At 37.5% G+C, this 18120-nt stretch overlaps 3 protein-coding genes across 5 annotated transcripts in view; all 3 read left to right on the plus strand.

The window, feature by feature from the left end:
- Positions 1–123: 123 nt before the first annotated feature.
- Positions 124–4108, plus strand: LOC108902664 (B-cell receptor CD22). 2 transcript variants are annotated; one of them, XM_051074145.1, is made up of 9 exons: positions 124–283; positions 377–718; positions 826–1083; positions 1599–1844; positions 2182–2278; positions 2716–2770; positions 3109–3236; positions 3324–3380; positions 3468–4108. In XM_051074145.1, the coding sequence occupies exons 1-9, from the start codon at positions 229–231 to the stop codon at positions 3505–3507; spliced, it is 1278 nt and encodes a 425-aa protein (XP_050930102.1). In that variant the 5' UTR covers positions 124–228; the 3' UTR covers positions 3508–4108. The 2 variants fall into 2 exon arrangements, with proteins under 2 accessions (XP_050930102.1, XP_018560126.1); XM_018704610.2 differs by having other exon boundaries at positions 3327–3380.
- A 612-nt stretch (positions 4109–4720) lies between these two features.
- LOC108902668 (B-cell receptor CD22) lies at positions 4721–8822 on the plus strand. 2 transcript variants are annotated; one of them, XM_018704613.2, is made up of 9 exons: positions 4721–4907; positions 4982–5332; positions 5435–5692; positions 5901–6164; positions 6737–6848; positions 6934–6988; positions 7671–7798; positions 7962–8021; positions 8163–8822. In XM_018704613.2, the coding sequence occupies exons 1-9, from the start codon at positions 4856–4858 to the stop codon at positions 8200–8202; spliced, it is 1320 nt and encodes a 439-aa protein (XP_018560129.1). In that variant the 5' UTR covers positions 4721–4855; the 3' UTR covers positions 8203–8822. The 2 variants fall into 2 exon arrangements, with proteins under 2 accessions (XP_018560129.1, XP_018560131.1); XM_018704615.2 differs by having other exon boundaries at positions 4721–5692.
- A 1896-nt stretch (positions 8823–10718) lies between these two features.
- Positions 10719–18120, plus strand: part of LOC108902628 (E3 ubiquitin-protein ligase rnf213-alpha-like) — a 29684-nt gene continuing 22282 nt past the window's right edge. The window contains 13 exon segments of the mRNA XM_018704566.2: positions 10719–10867; positions 12724–12841; positions 13670–13824; positions 14370–15194; positions 15311–15489; positions 15599–15766; positions 15929–16131; positions 16252–16553; positions 16653–16912; positions 17031–17249; positions 17358–17550; positions 17633–17688; positions 17888–18059. Coding sequence (XP_018560082.1) covers positions 12742–12841; positions 13670–13824; positions 14370–15194; positions 15311–15489; positions 15599–15766; positions 15929–16131; positions 16252–16553; positions 16653–16912; positions 17031–17249; positions 17358–17550; positions 17633–17688; positions 17888–18059 — 2832 coding nt within the window. The 5' untranslated portion in view covers positions 10719–10867; positions 12724–12741.

The raw sequence follows: 18120 nt of genomic DNA on the forward strand, positions 1-18120 counted from the left end.
GCACTGAGCCTGTGGTGTGTGTGACCTGATTTCATAGGCTGAGAACTTGAGTGTTTTAGGGCAACCAAAGACCTTATTTTTTTCATTACAGGAAGCTGAGTTTACAGAATGTAGATAAGAAGAGAAGAAAGGACACATTTATTCAGTATTTTGAGTTGATAAACAGTGTGTCCTGCAGAGCTTCTTACAAGACTGAAAAAACTGTTTGTAACTGGAAAGAGTTTTAGCATGAGCCTTGAACAAAGAAACCTGACCTGGACAGTGATACTGCTGTTTCTGGCTGGTAAGTACAACTCTCATGTCGCATTCAGTGTCATGTTAAAATGATTTTTTTTTTAAAAATCTTTCAGGATATGAATGAGTCCATCTCTTTCAGATGCTCTCTGCAATACCTGGAGGGTGGAGTACCAACAGCAGCACATCTGTGCAGTGAAGGGCTCATCTGTTGTCATGCCATGCTCATTTTATCACCCTGACAACGTGAGGGTCAAGAACATTGTGTGGGGTCACGTTAAGTCTAAGCCCCTCAAGGGTTGTTGGATTTCTTCCAGCAATTGGAGAAAAGGCACCACAAGATTTCGGTATATTGGTGACAAACATCACAACTGCTCCTTGAAGATACACCAAGTCAAGTCTAATGATTCAGGAAACTACATCATCAGATTTAATGACAAAATAAGCAGACAGCCTGGTAATGGTCTATCATTAAAGGTGGTTGGTAAGTTGTTTTTTTTTCTTTTTTTGGTAATATAAACTTGACATTATTATTATTATTATTATTATAAACTTCAAAATTTATGCTGCTCTTCCTTTTTGCTCCTCTAGATTTGAAAGTTTTTGTGACAAAACCTCACAGAAATGGAACAATAAAGGAAGGCGACTCAGTGAATCTGACCTGCATGAACAGCTGTGACAGTGGCAACTTCTCATCTGCTTTCACCTGGTTTAAGGATAGAGAACCCATACATAAAGGACCTATGCTTAATTTAAGCAACATTTCCTTCACAAACTCTGGAAACTACACTTGTTCCCTAACAAGACACAAAAGAACGACTTCAGGAGTCATAAATATCAATGTTGAATGTGAGTACTGGACACAGGATCACATATGCAGAAGTCAACAGTCCTGCCTCTACAGGGCTTTGTTTTCCTCATCACAGTTAAACACACACACAACTTAATTTCCATTTCAAGTAATTAAAGCAGAACTGCAGTAAAGTAAAAGCTCAGCATCACATTTTTCCAAATGTTCTACTGATAACTTTAGTGAAATTAGACATTTTGACTTTGACTGAACATTACTAACATGGTTCTTCATGTGTTTATTTGTAATCATGTGTATTTAAAGTGTGTACAAAGAAAAATTATATTCTTTTAAACTACTAATGTGAAAATTGGGGCGTATCATTTTGAATACTTTTATTCACTTATTATGTGGTTAAAGAAGTTCAATGCCCAAATATTTTGAGATATTAGGGGAGAGGGTGTTTTAGTTTCTTTTTAAGTCAAGAAAAATATTAACATGAGCAAGGCTTTGCTTGTTTTATATTTTGTATCTCTTACATCATTCTAAGATTAATAACTAAGTTTTCTTTCAGATGGCCCTAAGAACACATCAGTGTCTGTGAGACAGGTAGACACCGGCATCAGTATCACGCTGATCTGCAGCAGCCATGCGAACCCCTCAGTGGAGAATTATACCTGGTTTAAAGTAGTTGCAGATGATGTTGTGGATGTTGGACACCAGCCTGTGTTCCTGTGTGGTGAAAGTGGACACTATTTATGCAGTGTCGCCAACAAACATGGAAGTCAAAACTCCTCTGTGGTGACTTTAAAGATTCAGTGTAAGTAGATTGTTTAGTGATTTATTAAATCATGATTGAAAAAGTTGGTATTATAGTTTGCATTTTACAAGGATCATGAAGGTTGATTTGTTTTCTCTGGCTTTACTCCATTGGATCCCACAAGGTCCACTGTAGAATATGTACAAATAATGCCAATAACTGTAAAATCAGCCATTTTCTCTTGCATATGTAGGGAAGGGAACAAAATATAGAAAGGACCATAAAGCACTGTCACATATCCAAAAACATTAAGATTGGAAAGATTGATAGTAACTTTTGAAAGTCTAAACTATTACAGTCATTCATAAAAAGCTAACAGACTGCCTTTGTTTCACAGCATGTTGGGCAGCATCCACCAGAGACATTCTTTTCATTGCTATTGTTGCTGCTGTTGCCATGCTTCTGATTGTGATCACTGTTATTGCCATCAGAAGGTAAGTTGTATTTAAGTTAAGTCTGCTCAATGCTCAATGAAATGTAAAAAAAAGGAATAAAGGCACACTCATTAGGGTTGAGTGGGAGCGTTCTGATTGGCTAGGTACATATAGTGCACATTACTTTGCATCACACAAATACAAATGATTAAGCCTCTACATTTCCCTGATACGGTGATGCATGTGTGAAGCAGGATCAGCATCGCACAAATATATACAGGCATGCACGCCAAAGGAAGTGAGTAATAAGTACCACCCATTGCCTCTAGAGTAGCTCAAGTCCCTGTTGTAGCCTGGTGAGGTCATACAAATCCTATTATCAAAAGGCACTGAGAAACTGAACTGTTAGTCATTGCTCAGGGTCTGCTGATGGACATGACTTTTACTTCTGTCTCAAATGGCAATGATCATGTGATAATTCTGTCTCTCTGTTGCAGAGACAGCAAGAGGAGGACATGGGCACCAAACACAGACTGTGAGGAGGAATCTCAGGTGGCACTATTATTGTTGGCGTATTTTTTTTTTTTCATGGCATACGTTATATACTGTACACCGTGACAAATAGCATTGTCAATTGCACAGAGGTTGTCTGCAACCGAGTTTAGCAGGTTAAAGGTGAATCAAACCCACCTCCTAAGTCTCTGCTAAATGCCATGCACCAAAAGAGGCGTCAGATTATAGAGCACAGAGATTGTTTTTAATACGTGGGTGTGGACGTAAAGATGGTGCAGAAGCCAGTTACACAAAATGCAAAGACAGATTTTAATATAAGAGGAAGACATTGTTGTTCACCGGTTAATCTTGTGTTATTGCTTAATGACTGTCTTCAGAATACAGACTACATCAACTGGCTTATCTGTGACAGCGACCAATCACAAGAGGACAATCAGTGTGAGGCAGGCGCGACAGAACTCGTCTATGCATCGGTTTGCTTCCACAATAAAAGACAGTCAAACATGTAAGATATTTTGACATTTGTTATTGATTTTTAAAATACAATTCATGTTGCACTGGAGGCACATGTACTGATTGACTGTAACAAAAGCAGGGAGCAGCAGATGGACTCCTGTAATGATGAGGTGATTTACAGCACAGTGTGCAGGTAACGTTCAACAAGCTCCTGCAGATTTAATCAGGAATCATTTGATTAAGACATATTAAAAGCAAATATTTTCTCTTTCTTTTTCAGGAACCAACTGTTGAACCCTTCACATCCTGAATCTCCTTAATTTAACAAAAAAAAAAAAAAAAAAACAGATTCAATTTTGCAGTAATAGCTGTACAGACACAATTTCTCAGGATGTTTTGTTTATGATTGTTTGTTTCCTTACATTTTTCAAAATCTGTAAAATGTACTCCACATGCATTGTAGTAAAGATGATAATCCAGTCAGTAGGAAAACATGAAAAATATCAAAAGTAACACACAGGGACTCATCTCCCCCTAAACACTAATAGACTGCTGTTGACATGTTTTTCTTAAGAGCAGCATTGAGGGCACAAAGCAACAACTGAAACAACTGTATGAAACACACTAAATAAAGTATAAAATTTAATTCTGAATATACATCATCTCTTAACTGTTGCAATGATTTTTTTTCTGGCTGTGTGTTTATGAGAATTCATAAAACTTCTTCACTGTGGTGGATGGCTGATTCATTACAAAAGAACAACTGTGAATCTGAGACCCTACCGACATATTTTCCCATGATGGCCCTTCTTATCTCTGCTTCCCTCAGCGTTACAAACAGGTGACGTCTGCTGGCAACTGAAAATAATGTCATTTGATCAAACATCTCAAGGTTTCATTAAAGATTTGTGTGCAGGTTAATGTATTTCCTTCCTACTCCTCATCCTTCTGGGTTAATGATGTGTGTGTGTATATATATATATATATATATATATATATATATATATATATATATATATAGACATCCATTGTTGTAAGTCAGTCGAAAGAAGCTTCTTGGATACCTATTTGTTTGATTTTCAAGCTTGCAATCTTCAGACAGTGTCAACACTTTGCTCAACTTGTCAGATTTTGTGCAGCTCTTTCTGAAACCACAAAAGGCTTTATACAGCTTTTTAGTATGTGTCTCTACGTCCTGTAAATAGACTTTGATGTGTAAAATCAGTGGAGTTCCCCTTTAATAGCTGACTTTGTTTTACTGTTTTAAAGATATATACATTTTGCATTTAAGCTCCAAGCTACCAAAAGTAAAAATACAAATGGAATATTTGATCATTACAGTGTTGCAGTGACTTTGCAGACTATACTCTGCCCACAAGAAAACAACATCATTGTCGCGTGGCGTATTTCTTCTAAGCAGGGCCTGGTTTCCTATGTACACAAATTATTTTTAAGCGGTGCACTGAGTTTGTGGTTTATGTGACCTGATTTCAAGGCAATCCAAAACTTTACATTACAAAGAGCCGCGCTTAGTAAAGGAAGAGGAGAAAAGACAGTACCAACAAGTCTGTATTTTTTTGAGTAGAAAACAAATATAGGTGGCAGAGCTTTTTGCAAGCACCATGAGAGTTTCATGATTACCTGACAGTAACTGGAAAGAGTTTCAGCATGTGCGCTGAAAACAAAAACCTGACCTGGACGCTACTGCTGTTTCTGTCTGGTAAGTACAACACTTAAATCTCATTTAAGGTAACATTGAAATAAATAAAATGAGCATTAATACATTTGTTTCAGGTGTTCTCTGCGAAAATTGGAAAGTGGAATATCAACCTCAACATATCTGTACAGTGAAAGGCTTGTATGTTGTCATTGGATGTTCATTTTACTATCCTGAAGGACAGAGAGTTCAAACTGTCAAATGGGGTCATGAAAGAAATCATATTTATGATGGTCCTTTCATATATGATAGCGAGTCAGTGAATACCTCCTCAAGATTTCAGTATATTGGAGACAAAGTTCACAATTGTTCTTTAAAAATACATCAAGTACAGCATCATGATGCAGGAAAATATGCATTCAGATTCATAACTCAATCAACAAATGGCCAATGGACTGGTAAGGAAGGCCCAAAATTACAGATTGTTGGTAAGTTTTCTCTTCTTTTTCATAAACAAAACAGATTTGTGAATTCTCTCTAGTACTTCAGTCCGAAAAGTTTGAAACTCATTCAGTGCTTTCCTCTTCTAGATCTGAGGGCTGTGGTGACAAAAACGAATGACAACAGAACAATGATGGAAGGCGACTCAGTGAATCTGACCTGCATTAACAGCTGTGATGGTGATGACCTCTCATCTGCTTTCACCTGGTTTAAGGATGGAGAACCCATAAATGAAGGACCTGTACTTTATCTGAGCAACATTTCCTTCATTAACTCTGGAAACTACACCTGTTCCCTAACAACACATGAAGGAACGACTTCAGGAGTCATAAATATCGATGTTGAATGTGAGTACTGGACACAGAATCTAGAATTACAGAATCACAGAATTCTACAGTGCACATGTCTCTGAATGAACTAATCTCTTGTATGAGTGAAGTATTAAGTATCTTAATTTTTACTTAACCTTGATTTGTACAACACAGACACTCAAATGCTAAAATAATACATTTTAGAGTTTGCATGACTTGATAACTGATAACTCTACTCTCTCAGATGGTCCCAAGGACACGTCTGTCAGTCCACTGATGGAGGTAGATACCGGCAGCAACATCAGCCTCACCTGCAGCAGCCATGCAAACCCCCCGGTGGAGGAATATACTTGGTTTAAAATGTATGATGATGAAATTCGGACTATTGGAGATGAGCCTGAACTGCACTTATGGGAGGTTTCTTCCGATGATGATGGCCAGTACTTTTGCAGTGCCACCAATAAACATGGAAGTCAAAACTCTTCTACTGAGACATTAAAGGTTAATGGTAAGTTTGTTAACATGCTCATATTACCAGCCCTTTTTGTATCTTTCTCTGATTTAATCATGATCAACAGTGGCATGATAACATGGTTTTATAGTTTACGCTTTATTAGGTACACCTGTAATTCAATACAGTTTTGCTGATAATGTTGGAAATGTGTAGCTTCCATCGTATATTTCACTTATATCATAGCTAAAGTGGTGTTGTACTGGAATACATTATACGGAGTGGTGATTCTAATTGTTGTGTCCTCACATGTAGGGAGCAGAATAGTAGAAAAACCTGAAAATAATGCAGTCCAATTCAACACCACCACTGACGATGACCTCAGTGCTGAAACATACAGTATCATTTAATAAACAAAAACTGTATAGGCATCATAAAAGTAGACAAATGGCAGAACAGGTATGCCTAATAAAGAGCACACTTGATGTACATTGCTTAAAGTTCAAAACAGGTGAATTAGACTGTGTTGCATGTATTGATTCAGATATTAAAAAGTAGGAATTTAAGAATAAAAAAAAACCTGATTCTTGTACTCTCACAAATCCTAAAAACTGCCTTTTTCCTTACAGAAAATTTACCTGACAGCACAGTTACCGGTGATGTATTTACCATTGCTACTGCTGCCATTGTTACTACTGTTACTTTGCTTCTGATTGTGACTGCTGTTATTGTCATCAGAGGGTAAGCCGCATTGGCACTATATCACTATAGTATCTCATAGACATGATCATGTGACGATGTCACAAAGTCTATTCATGTGTTTCAGATGCAACAAAAAGAGGACAAGAGCACCAGAGACTGTTTGTGAGGAGAACATTCAGGTACCACTATCCTATATATATATTTGCATTTCCTATATATCTATATCTATATCTATCCATATATCTATCTAAATATCTATATCTATATCTATATCTATCTATCTATCTATCTATCTATCTATCTATCTATCTATATATATATATATATATATATATATATATATACACCATTCTGAGTATACTTGTGAAAATCCCAGGAGATTAGCAGTTTCCAAAATATCAATCATGCCATGGTCAAAGTCATTAAGATCACTTTTGATGTGAACATTAACTGAACCTCCTTATCTGTATCTGCATGATTTTATGTATTGAATCTCTGCCACATGATTGGCTGATTGCATAACTGCATGAAAAAGCAGGCGTATAGGTGTTTCTAATAAAGTGCTCAGTGAATATATAAGCTGTATGCTGTATATTAAAGGATACGTTAGGTTGGGTTAGGGAGTTGCACTGAGGTTGTTTGCACACGTTAAGTAGGTGTGTTATCAGAGGTGATTAAAACCCACATACCAGTTCTCAGAATACTTGAAGGGTATCAGATAAGAGAACACAGTTGCTGTTTTGTTGTGTGGGTAAAGAGGTTGTGAAGTAGTGCAGAAATGAAACAAAGGCAGAATTTAATATAAGAGAAAAACATTGTTCTACATTAATCACCTCATGCGTTGTTTCTGATTGTATCTAGAATGCAGTCTACGTCAACTGGCCGGTGTTTGACAACAGCCAATCACATGAAGGAAATCTGTGTGAGGGAGCAACAATGGAAGTCATCTACACAGCTGTTGACTTCAACGCCAAGAGAGAGTCAAACATGTGAGATATTTTTACAACAGTCACCTATTTAATAATAATTTAATTCTATTTAGTAATATATATATATATATATATATATATATATATATATATATATAAAATATATATATTATATTTATGTTGCTTTTGAGGCACATTCACTCATCAATTATATTACCTGCAGGCAGCAGCAGATGGACTCCCATAATGATGATGAAGGAGTGATTTACAGCACAGTGTGCAGGTAAAGCTCAAGCACAGTCACTTGTTTCATTGTTTTATACCATGACAATAGAGAGAAAGAGTCTATTCTATTCTATTGCAGAATTTTTAAATAATGATTCTCATGACTGAGTACAAACATTTTCTTTTTCCTTTGTTTCAGGGACCAAATCCTGAACCCTTCATACATTGAACATCTCTAATTTGATAACAATCACATGCTGTTTTTCTGTTTCTTTAAAAAAATGTGTCAAAATATCTTAAAATATCAAAACTTTTACTAAAACAGGAACAACATTGTGTATTAACACTAATTCTTGTCGATCAAAATGAAGACAACAAATTCAGAGAGAACTATGAGATACTGATTTATGCAAATTTGCACCAGCTATCTCTTTAATAATGTCACATGCTGTCCTTTCTCACCTCTGCCTTTTTCATATTTAACAAAAGTTAATGTAAAAGTAATCAAACAATGTGTTAGAATATGTTTCTTTTAATTCAAGTTAGTTCATTTCTTTCATTATGCCTCTGGGTCAATGCACTCACACACACATTTTTAGCACTGCAAAAGGTAATTTTCTTTCTGTAGTCCTCGGTTCCTGAGGTTCTCAAGAGTAGTTTGTTAAATTATATCCTCCACCAAGACTCTGGATGATTGCAGCAGGGCTGTAGAAGTTGAAAAGATGTGAAAGAAATTAAACACAGACACCTATGTGAGGCACAAACTGTTATATTGCACAAATGAGAGCTAAATGAAAGTACTGTAGAGCCAAACAGTAAAGGAGAAAGCACTTTTGCTTTTACAGAAGAGATTTTGAATGTTAAAATTTGCTCATTAAATTTAAGTGGTCTGTCTTTATATTGATCTAACACTGTGTCATCATTCTGAAACTTTGAAGACTGTCTTTTTCTCAACATCTGCGCGGTTGTCCTCTGGGGCTTCAGTGATGGATGTGCATGAAATGAACACACCTGCACTGTTAATATGCAAACATTCAGCTATTTAAGCATCCTGCCTTTTGGTAGAAGTCCCTATTTGCAGCCCAATGGGCGAAATAGCTCTGACACTCTTCTAGTCTAGTATAGTATAGTCTAGTATAGACTTGTGTAGTTTTGTTCTTATCTTGGCTCATTAATGCTGTTTTTCAGTACATATTTTGCACAATTATTTTTACTATTAGACACAAGACTCCAATTTTGTATCACTATTTTATTTTATTTTTTTAAATACAAATTGCACAGTGGGCGATAGGTTCCAATACTTTAAGCTGAGAGTTCAGTCCAAGTTACCATGGTAATATATCTTCACAAAATGAAACACCAATCTTGGGTGTTTCAGGCAGATAACTTACATGACTCTTTTCTTTTGAGCACAGCATCCATGTGTAAAATCCTTCAGTTCAGCAGTCGGGTTGAAATATTTAAAAAAAACTTGTGAGTCTTCAGCACCCCACCATTGTAACTTAAGCTTGTCCAAATTCCAGGTTATTCTGCCCTCTGTTGGCAATTACAAAGCATTGTACCCTCAGGCGAGTTGATACATGTAAAACACACTTCTCCTAGTTGGAGGAGTGGGTGTCATGTGAGAGCTGTGGAGAGGCACAGCTCATAACAGGATGAAAGGTCATCTCACAGGCATCACAGGATGCTTAGTATAACAATAAACATACGCACTTTGAATATGCCACCCTTTTCTGAGAATTTACAGGGACAGGATAATGTGGGTCTCTCTCAACACAGCACACAGTTTAGGCTACTTTCATTTCTCACTGTGCCCAGAGAAAGTATTATGAAAGAGCTGCAAAGATCAGTCTTTTGTCTTCTTGAGGACAAATGACCTCAGTGGTGGTTTGCTATAAGAAGCAATCACACCTCATCCTGTGTTTATTTTCCTCTCAATTTCTCAAATTTATTCATGCAAGGGAGTGCTCAGTTTTTCCAGTGATATCTTTCTTCATAACCACACACTTCTGTGCAGAACTTGTGAATTTCCAGTAACTCACAGTTATCTGCTGCCACTGGCCACTGGATACTGAGCAGCTGACCGTTGCTCAGAGTCATAGGAAAAATAAAATACAGCCACAGACACTTTTCTTTGTGGGCTTGTACTTAAATGCTTTATGATATACCTAACCAGTGACTGCACTAAACAATGTTTATTACTTACTTGTCCCACAATCCTAGTTAACTAAGACTAAGTTGGTTTAAAAAAAAAAAAAAAAAACAAGAAAAAACCCCCAGACATTTTAAATACTAAAGCATAATTTCAAATGCAGTTTAACTAATGCTTTTTAAACTAATGCTTTTTCACAATATTCTACATTTAATACTTTATGACATCTTGCCCTTTATGAAAACAGATTAAAAAAAATACAAACAGAAAATTATACAGTCCATAAATTAGTAACTAAATAGATCATCATTATGGATTATGGAGCATGCCTCTAACAGACTATTGTGTCCAATGATCAATATAAGAAAGCAAATATTCCCTCTTGGATTCTGCCTTGACATATACTCTGAGGTTCTTGGGCTAAATAGTACTTATACATGACTTTATCAAAAAATTTTTAAATGAGATTATTTTTTACAGTGTCATAATAAGAGGCTGTTAGAGCTACTTTGTTTCAGTTACAATAGTCTTGCTTTGTCATCCGCCTCAGTGCAGATAAATACCGTTATGAGTCATTCAGAAAGTAAATTTTATTAGTCGACGCCATTTCTGACAAAACGAAACTTTTGGAAGACATGCGGAAATGAAGTGAAACCAAGTCTCAGACGTGACTCTGCGCCGGTTCGTCGCAGGTGAAATAGAGATGAGTTGCGGGCTTTTCCGTAGCAAGACAGAAGAAAAAGTCAGCTCAGGTACGTGCATGCTGAAATCTGTTTACTGCTTTTTAGAAAGCTGGGGGCGATAACGTCAGACCTAAACGTTGTGACAAACTGGCAATAAACTAATCATATTAAGCTACCTGGAGCAGCTACCAGACCTGTCTGTCAGAGGACGCCACTGAGTTAGTATGGCTAAAATGGGGTTCAAATACGATGTCATTTGGCTGACACCTCTCCTTGCACCTGCATATTTTTTTATTGTCGCAGTTTTTCTGTAAAGTCAGGAGCAAGCTGACCGGGCTAATGTTAGCTACGCAGCTCATTACACCGGCTGCTACAGTACGAGTTGGTAAGCTCGTTATTAGCTGGTGCTAGGATACTTCTGTAATGTGACAAAGGGGTGTTGTTTTTCACAAATGTGCACTGCAATAGTGATGGTTACTGTGTGTTTGTTTGGTTAGCATTCTCCGTTTGGCTGTTGACAAACAAGGCTAAGGCAGGAAGTGACTTAAAGCATGATTTGCGAGGCAAATGTGTGATTGGCTGTACCACAGAGGCAAAGATCTTTTCTTTGAGAAGAACATTCACTCTGCACTTGGAAAAAGTTGTCCTAACTTTTAGCTGTAAATAACTTCACACAGTTTGATAAGTGTTCCAAATGGAGGACCAGAAGTGTCCCTGAAATAGTAACAAAGCATTTCATTAATTAATAACCAATTGTACAATAAAAATAGATATTAATATGTTTTATTACAAATTAACTTCATAATTTAATATGTAGGTAAATCAACTAAATTACAGAGTAAGTCATTATATGATATTTTAATGCAGATTGAAAAGAGAAAAGAAATTTACAAATGAAACATTAATCCATCAATAGATATTTAAATTAAAAAAGGGATTTACAAGAACAACAACAGTGAAGTCCATCCAAAAAACACATTAAGTAATAAATAAAGAAATACTGGAGTTAAAAAATTGAATTTAAATACTATTTCAGTGATACTTATGATCCTCCATGGGTTTCTTTTTTGGTGCGCAGCAGTAATATGATTTTATTTTAATAGTCACACTCATCACTGACTCTCAGTCACTGTGCTACTCTCTTGTGGGTCTAAACATTTAAGCTAATTGTTACCTCGTGGCCTAGCTAGAAGAAAGAGAAACAAAGAGACTGTATCAGCAGTGGCACATGTAATGTCCTAAAATAAAAGACTAAAATAAAAGAATAATTCATGATTTTATCTCATGTTTGATTTTTATAATGTGGTCGTTTATAAGGCAATTATGAGTTTTCAGAATGTAGTTTTACAAGTTTTTCAGCATTTTAACAGCAACTACAGGTGAACTGTATGAAGCAAGTGTCCAGGAGTGATGAGAAGGAATCTGGTCTTATTAGATAGACTGCAGATTTATCTGCTGCCCATTGCATCTTGAGAAAGGCCAACAGCAACATGTCTTAGATAATTAAAATTTCAGAAAGGCCTTTAACTTTTCACAAAAAGCAAACAGATTTTTAATTGTCATCTTTCTGAAAATGTAGGGTAGTGTAATATTTTTGGTGTGCAGTAAGACCTCTTATTTTTTCTGCTCTTTGGCTGAAATTAGTTTATTACTGGACTGAAGGTGGGCCTGCACAGCTCTCTGATACTCCCTCATAGTTATTTACATTTCAATCACTTGACAAACTGTTTGTAGGTCAGTTTGTTGTGTAAGGCTGTTCAAAGTCCAAATGACAGAAACAATTGTGTGCCTAGCGGCTGTCTTGCAGAGCTGAAAGCAGTCTCATGAGATCTCAACTGGCAAAATTGAAAGTGAAAGGAATCAGCTAGTGAGCTGGCTCGGGACATTAAGATACATTTCAGTTAAACTGTTTCTTCCTTTTGCAGAGAACATTAAGTGTAAAGATGAAGTGTTCGCAGTGTGGCCATAATATTTTGGAAAAGACAGCCAAGTTCTGCAGTGAGTGTGGCAGGAAGCTGTCTGTCCAACCTGCAGACACACAGGGTGAGTAGATTAACTTAACACTTTAGTTGAAACATACAGGACATGACTAATGGGGTTTATTTAATGTGTAAATGCATGATTATGTTGTTATGTTTGTTAGTGCAGCATCCAGTATAGAATTTGGACTGTAAGTGCGCCATAGGTGGCTGGGTATGTTTTATGGGTAACACTCTCACCTCCCACATTTTCTGGTATTTGGTTTAGACATATACTGTCCAAACTTAACTAAACATCACATTCTCTCTAAATGGGAGATGTAACAACTTCTATGCAAGGTAATTAAGCATGTAAAGACATGTAATGACAAATATGTTCAACTGTTCAAAACATCTGTGTATTGTCATGACATGAAGTTTTATGTAACATCACAATGAGTAAAATTACATTTAGATCAAGGCCAATAATATGACTTACTTTTATAAAGTGCCCATGAGGAAAATGCAAACTTGAGCCCAGTGATTCAATGACCAAGCTTAGTTGTGTTGTTTGTAACTGATAATTAAAACAGAATTCCAAAAAAGGGTCAATAGCGATAACACACGAATGCTTGTGTTTCTTATTTATTAATGCATTCATTCATTTAGAGGTTGTTGTTGAGAATTTAGTTTTTAATACAGGGTGTGTCCTCCCTCAAATCTTTCACCAGCTACCTGATGTGATTTGGATTTTGAATAAAATGCAAATAAGTCTATGTCACTGTGCACTGCTGTTGAATGAATGAATGATAACTCCCACTGTGTAGTTATCATTCATTCTAATGGTCGCAGTGGTTGTCACACTTATCTTTGGATGCAGTCTGATATTTTTCAGCATGTCTCTTTAATCCAGATGCAGACAGTCAGCCCAAATCCTTGGTAGCAGATTTGAAAGGTACAACTGAGGACCTGGTGCCAGAGAAAAGCATCCCACCTGTGGACAACAAAGAATCCAATAAATCACCCAAACGGCCGAATGAAGAGGTCGTTGACAACCCAAAGAAAAAGGTGAGTGTAACTGCCACTTTGTTGCCTTGAAATATCTGCCTACAACTAGAGCCTCCAAAATAATCAGGAAGTTCACAAATCAGCACCTCTCAAACAATTTCAAGATAAACTGAACAACATAGGCTTTATTGCAGGGCTGTTGTATTGTTGTGTACCTAACAAACTGGCAACTGCATGTATATTTTCAATGTATGGTAACTTTTTAAAAAATGAGTGTAGCACATTAATATTTTCCTGGTGGAAACAGTTGTAGTCTTTTTGGGGGTGGGGTGGGTTTTAAAAAGTTAAATTTATTCTGATTTATTTTTATTTATTATTATTTGATTAACGTAACGAGTCGACTCTCACACTGGGCTGAAATTAAATGAGTGCACATATAAAAATAACATAAATGAAATATACATATTTTTTGGGGCTTCATGGGAGGTTAGGGTGTGTGGGGCGGACTGCCCTGCTAAAACATTGGTAGGGGAAACAGTGACATGGTTTCACATTAGCAGTAAATTGGATTTCAGAACTAATCCTCTACCTTCTTGTCTTCGTAGAAGAAAAAGAAGAAGAAGAGCAAAAAGAAGAAAGATGGCAATGTGTCCTCAGATCAACGTCAAAGCCTCTCTGACCTGTCACATATGTCCCTGGGAGACAACCAGATGAAGGGGATACAGGGCAGAGGAGACTCTTCTGACAGTGACAGCTCAAACAGTGCAATGGATGAAACACCAGACTCACTCCATGATGAGCCCTCCTCAATGGAGAGCCAGCCTAGCTCCTCAGCAGTTAACAATACTGCTGGCCCATCTGAAGACACACAAGTCATTGAGAATAAAAAGACTGAAATGAAGTTAGGGGAAGGTCCAAGTAACTCCAATGAGGGAGAAAGCAATGCACAGAAATCAACTCAGGATCAGGCACTCGAGACAGCACCAGCTGACACTCCAACTCAACATCCCACCTCAGAGGACAGCGAGAGTACGATGCCTCAGTCAGGTTCTGGTAAAGGGATGAATGCCACTAACCGTAAAGATCAAAGGACGGACAGGAAAAAGTCAAAGATAGACACAGTCACCAATAAACAACCTACACTGGACCAGAATGCCAACGAGGAACCAAAACAGACGGGACAAACCAAACAGAAGGGGAAGAATCAGCAGGACCAGAACCAGAAGGGGAAGAGTCAACAGGACCAGAGGGCAAATAATCCACAGGATCAGAAACAGAAGGCAAATAATCCACAGGATCAGAAACAGAAGGCAAATAATCAACAGGACCAGAAACAGAAGGGAAAGAGTCAGCAGGAGCAGAAACAGAAGCAGACTGTGGCAGTTGAGCAAAAGATGGTTTTTGGCCCCTCAGGTAATGCTGACGACAGCGTATGAAAAGTTATCATCATTGGCAACCACAAACCTACATTTTAGTCTTTTAGTGTAGACATTTTTATGTGTTTTATTGTTGTATTTAACATACATATTTAATGCACTTTTTACAGCCTAACAGCAAAGGTTCCAGTGTGGACCCGGAGATGCAAATAGAGCACATGGCAGTTCAGCAGTCTGGAAGTGGGCCGGACTCAACTCCAGCACAAACCTCAGATTGTGACAAGGGGACTAAAGATGGCAGTAAGGATAATACAGAATCCAACACTCCAGCTGGCCCACCACCCAAAAGGTGATGAAGTTCTCTCTGATGGTTGTACACGTGTCCTTTAGATCACCCTTTCCAGTTTTATTTCTGTGTTGTATTTACTGCAGTATTTTTGTATGTATTTGCTTTTCAGGCCAACCAAGAACCAGACCATTGCTGCACGTGACAGACTCACAATTTACTTCCATGCTGTTCTCTCAAAGGACTTCAAATTTAATCCCGTAGAGGATCGTATCTTCATCAGGGCTGGGTCTCCCATTGGGACATGGGAGGAAGATGCAACTGAGTTGTCTGTGACCAGGTATTCAGTCTAAAATATATAGTCAGTGAAGTTCAGATGGTGGCTAACTGCAGTGAATCTAGCTATGTTTTGTTTCAGCGTCCAAACTGGACCCATCCTCAATGTCTCACCCACTCACCTTGTTCACCTTGTAAACTTTACTTTCTTTTCCTTTTCACACAGGGATCTTGGAGATCATGGTTTTCTTGTTGAAGGCAGTCTGATCACAATCAGAGCTAAAGCTGTAAATGAGTCAATACCATACAAATATGTTATCTACAACAACAAGAAGGGCAAATATGAGTATGAGTTCATATACAAACTGGATTCAGTACATACTACCAACAGATGTTTGTTTGTGAAGTCCCACCTCCTCAATGAAGAAGGTAAAAACAGACTTCATTGAGGCCATTTATGAGTACACCTGCCTGCTTGCTGATGGAATTTGATACAACATTCATGATTATTAATCTTAAGTTTCTGTCATATATCTTTTTTTGTAAAAGGGGACTGGCATCAATACGATGACATCATCTGTGCTGAGCCATCAAAAAACATGCTCAAACGCTTTAAAGACACCATTAAAGACACCTTCTGGCCCGATCAAAGGAAGGATCTGATTCAAGGCAGACAGATTGCAGGGGAAATAATGCTGGACACCATATTTGATCTTCTTAGGAGCTGGAGTGACACCAATTTGAGAAGTTTTCTGATCCAACTGAATCAGTTCTTTCAGGTTTATGGAGAGCCTTTTGTTTATGAAGAGACACATAAGAAATGGTACTCCTTAAACTATGGAAAAGATGATGTAAGTTCATAATCTTTGCACTGTTGAATTATACATTATATAGAAACACACAGGTAAGGTACTGTCAAATTACCCCTGTTTCTCTCTTTGATATCTTAGGTGAGAGAAATGCTCAAGGAATTCATGCTGACAAATGTGATTCCTCAGTTGCTGAAGGATGGAGATGGGAAGATGCTCTACATTCAGGACCCCATGAGGGCAGCTGTGATCATGCTCTGTGTATGTAAACAGCATGGTATTAAACTAAAAGATGCTGAGCTCCCTCGTCTCTGCACTGCACTGTGCCTGCCCAAACTAAACAAAGATGGTTTCCTTCAGTACTGGGCAGATTTTTCAAAGAACATTCCTATTCTCAAAAAGTAGGTACCTTATTTTTCAAGAAACCACTAATTATCAATGAATTTAAATGGCAGTCATGATCTACTGAATAAGGAGTAATAATCTGCTGTTAATATTTGCTATAATACTTTGTCTTAGTCTTCCAGAAAACTTGGTGTCTTTGATAAAAACTTTGAAAACAGTGGGAATGCCCCATTGGATTCTGGTATTACCACTCCTCCACCTCCTCAAAGGCACCACAAAGCCCTTTGAAGTACCCACTTCTGGAAAATCGAAGTACAGCTTATCCTGGGCAGGTTTGCAAGACCTTGAAATGACTACCTCAGCAGAAATATACATGAACAGCCAAGACAGGAAGTAAGAGCCCCAGAACTTTGCCAAAGTTTAAGTGTCACAGACATCTATTACATTTATTTGGAAATAGATGGTTGTAGTAACTGTGTTTGGTTGCTCTCTTATTTCCAGGGCACTGATGAAATTGATGAAAAGCCACAGTCACTTGATGGAGGTGGATGCACTTTTAGTGCGATCTTGCTTGTACCTGATGTCAATTGATGACCTGGTGGAGTGTGCCATCAACATTAACACAGAGCTTTTGGACATGCTTCATGTTTTCACAAATAAAGCTCCTCAGGAGATTACCTACAGTACCTTCCAGGTGCAGTGGAAACGTTAGTTAAAAATAATACATTTCAGGGTTAGTGTACATTAATTAATGCTCTTGGTTTCTTTTTTTACAGACAGTATCTGACATTCTCTCACATATCCAAGGGCATCTCATTGAAGAAAAATACAGGTGATTTGCTCCTCTAAATTGATCAGATTTTCTAATGAATTGTAAAGACATGAAGTCACAGACAGACCATTCCTGTTTGTTGGGAAATTGTCATTGTTTATACAGTTCACACTTAAGGACTTGTGTTTATCCTTTCCAAGTTGTATGACTATTTGCTCCACAGATCATGAAAGATAATTACTCTTTTTGTTCATCATAGATATTTTACTGAAGCTTATGGAAGAGAGTGTCTGGCAACAGCAGTGAAACTGTTGGAGAAAATCTGTAAAGGAGTCAAACCAGCATCATATACCCAGAACTACACTGATATTCCTGTAGCCTGCATGCATCTGGTTGCATCAGTCTCAGACTCTCTTTGCAATAAACAACAGGTATGTGACATAAATCATTTAAACAAGCTGTTACCAGTTGACCCAGTCTTGAGTCTTGCCA

This window comes from Lates calcarifer, linkage group LG11 (genome assembly GCF_001640805.2).
Source record: "Lates calcarifer isolate ASB-BC8 linkage group LG11, TLL_Latcal_v3, whole genome shotgun sequence".
NCBI lineage: Eukaryota > Metazoa > Chordata > Actinopteri > Centropomidae > Lates > Lates calcarifer.

Bases quoted from the DNA above. Each gene is read 5' to 3' on its own strand.
- LOC108902664 (XM_051074145.1), top strand. From the start codon at position 229: ATGAGCCTTGAACAAAGAAACCTGACCTGGACAGTGATACTGCTGTTT. The intron at 1,845-2,181 runs GTAAGTAGATTG...TTTGTTTCACAG, and splicing joins GGTGACTTTAAAGATTCAGT to CATGTTGGGCAGCATCCACC. The intron at 3,381-3,467 runs GTAACGTTCAAC...TTTCTTTTTCAG, and splicing joins ATTTACAGCACAGTGTGCAG to GAACCAACTGTTGAACCCTT.
- LOC108902668 (XM_018704613.2), top strand. From the start codon at position 4,856: ATGTGCGCTGAAAACAAAAACCTGACCTGGACGCTACTGCTGTTTCTG. The intron at 6,165-6,736 runs GTAAGTTTGTTA...TTTTCCTTACAG, and splicing joins TGAGACATTAAAGGTTAATG to AAAATTTACCTGACAGCACA. The intron at 7,799-7,961 runs GTGAGATATTTT...TATTACCTGCAG, and splicing joins GCCAAGAGAGAGTCAAACAT to GCAGCAGCAGATGGACTCCC.